The following is an 8920-nucleotide window of genomic DNA, read 5'->3' as shown; positions in this document are numbered from 1 at the left end:
AAACTCAAAAACCAAGGAATACTCATGGTCAAGCAAACGGAGTTCAAAATGGAGAGAACAACCATCTGGTCAAACACGACTCAAAGAGAGGTACACTTACAGACGGTACTCTAACCAGAGACCTAACCAACTATGGTCAACCACGAATCATCATTCGACACCCACATAAAGGATATGACCAATACAACACCACATCAAAATAACAGTCAACTCGAGACAAAGGACACAAACAGGTACCCAAATCAACCATACGGTAGGGTCCAATCAAACAAATCAAGGCTTGCCATCACATAAGCAAAAGCGAATACAGAAATGAAATTTGCATAGACAATAACCGGTAGATACAATCTTTTACCAAATTGCTTTAAACATTAAATGTCGATCAAGTTTTCTAAATGATCTAAGTTTCCATTATACACTAACAGGAAATCATCATTACAAGGTGAATACAATACCACAAATTGCAATAGTACCATTTGTCTATTTCTCAAAACAGAGGAAAAATATAATTAAACCATTTATTTTACTAAATAAAAATATCAGTAACTTAACAATTTTTCCAAAGGATACTTAATTACATTTCCAATAATGCCAATAGCATATCGTTTTAAATTCATAATGTCCAATGCTAAAATATCTCATTTTCAATTATTCAAATACTATATTATTTCATCTCTAACATTTGCAGATGACCTATTAATATTCAATTCTTCAAATAGAATATTCCTTAATAATATATTTTATCTTGAAAATGTTCCAATTAAAGTAATACTCTAACTTTTTCCAGAAAGATATTTTCCAATGATTACAGATCCAAAAATTAAATATTAATTCATATATATTCATTAATCCGCAGTTAATAAAATATACACAATTAATAATTAATAATACACATAACCCAGTTAAATATTATTAATCTTCATTAATATATATTTATTAATCTTCATTAATAAAATATATATTAATAATAATTAATATATTGCACAAATTTCAAACTAAATATTAATTAGTATATATATATATAAAATAATTAATAATTAATTATAAACTTTATTAAAAAAAAAACTTTAAATTTAATAACTTTATTTTTGTTTTTAAAAACCCTTAAAAAAACAATTAAAAAAAAACAAGGGGGCGGCGAAAAGGTAGCCAGGCCCACCTCCCTTTCACGGGGGTTAGGGGGTGGTCGTGCCCTAGCTGCGGGCGGCGCCACCGCGGTGGATGCAGGTCCTGCGATGCCCACGCGGCCACCGCAAGGGACCCTGCGGCCACCACGGGGGTCGCAACTAGCTGCAGCCGCAGCTGGTCGCAGACCCGCGCAGGGGGAGGAGGCGGCGGGTTGAGCCTCCGCTCCCCGCTCCTCCAATCCCCAAATATTTTTTTTTTCAAACAATATTAAATTTCGATTTTAAATAAAATCGATTTATTATGCAAAAATATTTCTTTGTTTTATATTTTCTCTTTTCCTTAACAACAAACCCCATTTTGTTTAAAACAGTCTCATAATGAGACTTAGAATAAAAATTTCTAGCATGATAGAGGTTTACAAAATTGGAAGAATTTGTGGGATAACCATCCAAATAAATAATCTTTTTGGGAATAAGAAAACTCATTTTTATGCAAGATACAAGCAATCAACCAATCTTAACTAATTTCCACAATAGTTCTTAATCTTGGGGCAATCAATGGAGAATTTGAAACCAAAATTGCATGAAGAACATTCAAGCCCATTTAAAAAAAAAAATTTAAACAACAACTAAATTGATAAACAAAATTCCTACCTCAATAAGCATTCTTGGAAAGGCTCTGATGGAGAGCCCCAACCTGCAGCTCAAGAAATCCTTCTCCTTCCAAAATCCCCAAATTTTCCATCCAAAAATATTTTTCCCAAAAAAATCCATCTCCCAAAATAATTTTCAAACCTAGGTTAAATGGGAGAAGTTTGACCAAAATTTTTATTTTTGGATTTAAAATTTTAATTTAAAATAAATCACCAAAAATCATTCTTTCAAACTATATCAATAAATTAACTTGCTTTTAAATTTAAAATTGATTTTTCCAAATAACTGAATTTAACCTTTCTATTTCCAAAATGCCAAGAAGATAAAATTAATTCTATTTCAATTAAATCTAAATCTTTTTTTTCCACCAACATAAACATATTAAGTTTAACATTAAAATAACTATCTCATTGAACTTGCTCCCAATTTAAATCGAGCAATTCAATTTAACGATAATCGCATAAAGAAGCCCTGTTTAATTTAGTCCATTAATCTTTAATGCACAAACACATTTTTAATCAAATTAAATACTAAGGACTAATTGCTCAATTTAACCATACACACAAAACACGCAACCCAAGAACGCCAAACAAACAGACGACCTGCAACCCAACCAAAAGGGAAAACTGACGACGATTGATGACGCTCACTTGAGCACGACTATGGTCAAACGAGGGTCTTACGACCACCTAGTCCAAAATCTAAGAACCAAAGAGGTACACTCAAACCTACAAATTCAGGCGGAGACGAAGCTCACACCCATGCGACACTGTACCTGAATTCTCCTGCAACCAAGAGTCATACATGCATACATATATAAACTTAATGAAAGCGTTAGCTCGAGATAATAACACGAAATAGGAGAATTAATAACCTGCATACAAATTGGTGCAAAAACCACATTAACAACTATGCACTAAATCAAAACATCTGACTATAATCATTATATTATGATAAACTAACCAAGGTTAAACCGAGATTAGAAATTGATTAGGGCAGGGGTACTACATTCAGTGTCATTGTTTGTTTCGTCTGGGAGGTTTTGAGCTCCAATAGCCAATATGTTGCTCAAATCATCTCATGCTACACATCTTGCACTAGAGGGGCCCAGGTTGCCTCTTGAGGCACCATCAAAGTTGAAATTTATCCATCCTTATCTCAGTTTTTTTTTCCATTCAATTGGTTCTGATTGTTTTGAAGACATATTAGGCCATAGAGGCCCATTAACAAGCAAATCTATATAGTTATTATCAATAACAAATAATTAAAATTAGATTGAACCAACACCTCAATTATTTTATATTAGATAATTAGAATTATCTATTAATTAGAAATATATAATATAATAATTTTTTTTGGGTACATAAATCATTGCTAAGGAGCAACACTCATATGTTACGAAAAAAATAAAGTTTATAATATAGTCCATTAGCATTCCACATTTTGCAGTTCTATTCTCCTAAACTTCTACCCTAGTTCATCATATACATGTGCATATATATATATATATATATATATATATATATATATATATATATATATATATATATATATATATATATATATATATATATATATATATATATATATATATCCCCCCTATATTAGCCTCCATGCCACAAAATTGGAGGCGTATAAACACATATTTCCATTACCAGTCACTGCAGACAAAATGGTGAAATATCTTCATCCTATCTTATTACAATATTAAACTATACTATAATTGAGTACTCAAAAAAAAAGTAGGGGAAGACATTGCCAAAATGATGAGGCAACAAACCAGAAGGAGGGAAACCTTGAACCAGTCAACCTCTAAGGCTCACAGACTCAACCGATAATCCCTAAATTCCAAAGATCCTTACACAACACCAAGTCAAGAAATGGTTCAAAGACACCAAACAACACCTTGGAAAACCTCAAGGATCCACTATGACCTCTTATAGAAACTAATACTTCTAAAGTTCTTGTGTGACTACACACACCTTTGCATTCATGAGTGGGCTACTACTAGGCTTTAGGGTTTGAATGGCCCATTTGACCAATTCAACACAATGATCCTTGAAGGAGTGTTATCAAAACATCTTAACACAAATGAAATAGGATTTCATGGTTTAGAGCCACCAGAACATCAGTTTTGACTCACTTGCCCACAACCAGAACCGGTTGCTATTAGGCCTCCATTTGAGGGATCAGGTGATAACTTTTGACACCTTGAGGTTCTAGGCAAAAAAATTATATTTTCAAATACCCTTTTGGGAGTTCTCAACAATATATCAATTTCCAGTAATAGGTCAACTTGCAGATATCCCAACCGATATTGCACTAACATACCTAATAGGGCTATTAGACCTATTTGACTGAACGCCTTCCACAAAATGGTTTGGTTCTCTCTAATGGGTGACCATCACTGACCATAAAATGTTATGTAAACCTCCAAAGTACTCTTCTACCACATTCAAACCCTTCTCTAGTGCTCTACCACTCAATCCTCATGCACTGCACTTATCAAACCAGTCTGTCACATAGAGATACCAAACCTAGGGCTAGTTTTCCATCCTCTTCACACTATTGTATCCTCTTAATGGATTTTGGTACTTACATATGATACAACGGCCTATCATCTCCTATAACTACAAAGTGTTTAGTTAAGGATTGATAGGCTAAAACCCATTATTGTAGACAAACCCTAGGGGTTTAGGGGTTTTAGGCTCCTCGGTAGAGATTTGCTTCTAGAATGGGGCAGAGATCACTTCAAGACTTCACACAGAAAGCAAGACAAAGGTAACAAAATCTAGTTATAAGAACTATGGCATGAGCATTCTTGCCAATCCACCTTCACTATGCAAACAATAGAAATTAGACGGTTTTCCCGAGTTTCCAACAGTTCTTGATGTTTCAATTTCTTTTTCAATCAACCAAAATACATCCTTCGGTGTTTGGGGCCTTTAAAGATATTTCCTAAGTGACCACAACCTCCTCCAACTATTTTCAAACTGAACTGACCATTGGAGAATCATAACTTACAAAAAATGCAAAATTGTCATGACAACAAATTGACAATATGACAACTTTTGCATAATTTGACCAACTTAGACTCTAGACTACCATAGTTGATTACATTGGACTCTAGAACATAAAAAAATGACTCAAATAGACTTGTGGTCACTTGATCTCTCAATTTAGACCATTGTGACCCTTATTGACTTAATTTGCTCTACTAGACCCTAGATGACAATTTGACCTAAACATGGACAAACTTGTCACACTCCTAGGACATTGAATTATAAAAAGTACCCATGGGGTCTTATCACATTCATTATATCTAATAGAAAATCATCTTATTCTTGGTTCATGTCTTCATAGGTAGGTGCTCCTGCACCATAAAAATTGATTCCACATGGCTTGACATGCTATTCTTCTTCCCTTAGTATTTTAATTGCTAAGGCTTTGGCCACCACAAGGCATTCTATCTTGCATGCATCATGGGCAGTAGTGCTTGACATCTTTAGGGGGACACACCTATCGTTCTCTACCCATTCGCCTTCTTGGATGAGAGTCCCAAAATCTAGGTCCACGTCTGGTTTCAACTCATTCTCTTTCAACAAACCTCCATCTCCATGTAAACCTTCATCCACCCTTCCTTTGTGATCATTCTCATCCTAGTCAACCTCTGTAGAAATATAATGTTTCTACCAACCTACTCCCACACCCTTCCAGAATACATTTGGCTCTAGGGTTTGAATAAGGGAAATTTCCTCACCTCACCGCCTTGGACATTTTGCATGTAGTAGTTCTATGGTAGCAGAATATTCAAAATTTCATCCACATTATTTAGCACTGCATTAATCTCTCCCAGGAAGGTATGCTTGAACACCTTCTGACACAACACCTTGCCCCCAGCTTTTGGTTCAGTGGTAGGTCGTAATGAATTCCTTCCCTAGAATGGCCTTTCATTGCGTGGATAACAAAATGATGGCTCGTGGCAAGTATAGCCATCAATTTTTTATCAGTTACCTCCCTTAAAAAGGACATTTGTTGCTTAGTCGACTCGAGTTGTATCGGCGTGCCTATTTTCTCACCTTATTGCTCGTAGAAAATGACACATGCTACTGCCTACTGCTCCCACCCTTTTATAATTGTTTGCCTTGTGTCATCATCAAGGCCTTTCAAATTAATGATATTTGCTGTCCAGGATGATCTTTCCAATCTAACACATAACCTTAATAGATTTGCAACCAAGTTGTACCACACAATTCCTCTTGTTTTTGTATTATCGATATTGATGGCTAACAGTATCATTAGATTGTTTGCCATGTCTTTACTCTTGGCACCTGTCATACATGCCCCCATACTTGCCTTAATCTCTTCCATCCTGTCATTTATTGAGGCTCTCCCACTCATAATTCCTCGCCTCACATCCACCATGTCACTTGCTAGCCATTCCTTTTTCGTTTTCACTCCCTAATCGCTACCCCTTGTTGCCTATATGTTGCTTTCTTGGAGATTTCATTTGCCAATGTGTTCCCTTCCCTATACATGTGTGAGCTTGAAATCCATAAATTTTCTTATCAATATTTTGATTAGCGCCAACCATCTATTGAATTTCCAAATTGACGCGAATAATATAATAAATAATATTATTTAATAATAAATATTTTAATTTTATAAAATTGAATAAAATATAATATTAATAAATATTATTTTGAAATATTAAATATTAATATGTTGAAAGATATCTCAAATGAAATTGGAACCTTTTTGAATAATGTTTGTAGGCAAATTTCTACGTCATAAACTCTTCAATTCTTTTATATCTCTTTATAAATTTTTAAAAATTTAGTATGGTACTTAAAGAGAAGTACGTATAAAAATGAATTAAGACATTTTATTAATAATTGTAAAAGAGAAGTACGTATACCAATAATTTAAGATATTTTATTAATAATATCCTTTAAGCCGCGGCGATTCGTGCAAATATATAAAGCTGGGGTTCCCTCAAACCGAAAGTTTATATCTGTACGGTACTAAAAAGATTACACCGTCTTTGTAAGCTTTCACCCTGCACACAGTAACTGCCATCTGTCGGCGAGTGTAATTTGAGGAAGTAGACGCAGAACAAAGGAGATTATTGCGCTGTGATAAAAGAAATTACAACGCCATTAAAAAGGTTTCCATTTTAATCTGAATACTTGACAAATGGGCATACCAGAAATAATGATCAATATGATATCCCCACCGACCTGGAGGGCCCTCTAGTAGGTACCCACATGACTAAATCCCAGATTTTATCCACACAATTCGTCCTTCCAGTTCCAGCGTTTCACCCGCGTTCGAATCGTATTGACCGTGGGCCTGTAGCAATTAAACGGCTTTGACGCGCTCACGTCATAATAACGTTCTGCCAAAGGAAAGGGACAGCAAAAGGTGGAAGCTTGATCGTTTAACTGTTCTACAAAATTGAGTATCGTTAGGTATCTGCAGAGAGCTTTACAGTGGAGTTTGGGAGATTGAAAGGGAGAACTGATTGATCTGATTAGGATGGCTAAGAAGGCTTTACTGGTTGGATGCAATTACTCGGGAACCAAGGCTGAATTGAAGGGATGTGTGAACGATGTGAAGAGAATGTACAGTTGCCTGACCGATCGATTTCGATTCCCAGAGGAAAACATAACAGTGATGATCGACACGGACGATAGGTTCAAGGAGCCCACAGGGGCCAACATTAGGAGAGCCCTGACGGCCCTGGTGGAAGGTGCAGAGTCCGGAGATGTGCTGTTTTTCCACTACAGTGGTCATGGTGTTCGCCTGCCTGCTGAGAGCGGCGATGAAGATGATACCGGCTATGATGAATGCATCGTTCCTACTGACATGAATCTTATCACAGGTTTGCTTTGTTTTCTCATTTCTTTATCATCTTTGATTGCATTTTTCACGTTTTAGCTTTTGGATTGGTTAGTTCTGCTGGTTAGATGTTCTTCAGCTTAGACGCCACAATTTAGAGGTATCTGATCTTGTTTGTTGGGGGAATATGCTACACCTACAAGCCTAGATGGCGCCATTGGGGGTATTTCTGTAGCCTGCCTCGATCTTGGGGTGTGTCTTGTACAAAGTTGGATGTACTTCTACATATTTCAACATTTAATATTTTTCAGTCTAGATGCCCCGACGAGGGGAGGGGTATCTCACCTTTTTTGTTGGATACACCAATTGGTTTAGATGCCACAACCCAAGGTATCATTTTAACCGTTTGTGTCCATTGGGCTATCTCACTCCCGGAAATGGATCCTGCAGTTTTGCTTATTTCAACATTCATTATTTTTTAGGTTTAGATGTCATGACCTAGGGGCATGTTGCCTTGTTTGTTGGCTATGCTACACCCATTGGTTTAGATCCCATGAGTGGGGTGTCTTCAGTCAGTCTCGTCCGTTGGGCTATGCCACGCAAAATTGGATGCATCAGTTTTACCTATTTCAAGATTCAATATTTTTTGATTTAGATACCATGACCTAGGGATATCTCACCTTGCTTGTTGGGGTATGCAACATTGGTTTGGATACTATGACTGGGGTATCTCTTCAGTAGGTCTTGTCCAGTGGGTTATCTCACACCCAAAATTGCATGCTGTAGTTTTACATATTTTAACATTTAATGTTATTCAGTTTAAATGTCACGATAGAGGGGCATCTTGCCTTGTCTGTTGGGGTATGCCACACCCATTGGTTAGATGCAACGATTGGTGTATCTCTTCTGCTATGTCACACCTAAAACTGGATGCTGTAGTCTTACCTAATTCAACATTCAATATTTTTTACATTTATTCTTGAGCTCATCTTATTTGACCTCTTATAAATTATAAATATGTTCATGTGCGTTGTCCTATAGGCTATATGCACGAGCTAAGCTAAATTGGGCAGCATATATAGTTTAATTGAAAATGATACAATGAATGTTTTAATTGTTATACTCGCGAAGTATCTTCTTTTGTCTTGGTTTATCACTGGGCATGTCATCCCACATTGTTTTCACCATTACAAATTGGGAATATGGGCTTCATCCCTTTAATAAACCATTTCAACGGGTGATCTAGGTGTTGATGCCCATGTCTTAAGCAGAAATAGATTCCAAATCCTTTTTAGAAA

General features: G+C 35.9%; 1 protein-coding gene across 1 annotated transcript in view; it reads left to right on the top strand.

The window, feature by feature from the left end:
* The first annotated feature begins 6878 nt into the window (after positions 1-6878).
* LOC131033403 (metacaspase-5) overlaps positions 6879-8920 on the top strand; it is a 28553-nt gene continuing 26511 nt past the window's right edge. Inside the window, exon 1 of the mRNA XM_057964638.2 lies at positions 6879-7665. Coding sequence (XP_057820621.2) covers positions 7320-7665 — 346 coding nt within the window. The 5' untranslated portion in view covers positions 6879-7319. The remainder of the gene's footprint in view (positions 7666-8920) is intronic.

This window comes from Cryptomeria japonica, chromosome 7, assembly GCF_030272615.1.
Source record: "Cryptomeria japonica chromosome 7, Sugi_1.0, whole genome shotgun sequence".
Classification (NCBI taxonomy): Eukaryota; Viridiplantae; Streptophyta; class Pinopsida; order Cupressales; family Cupressaceae; genus Cryptomeria; species Cryptomeria japonica.
This window is presented reverse-complemented; position numbering and strand designations above follow the sequence as displayed.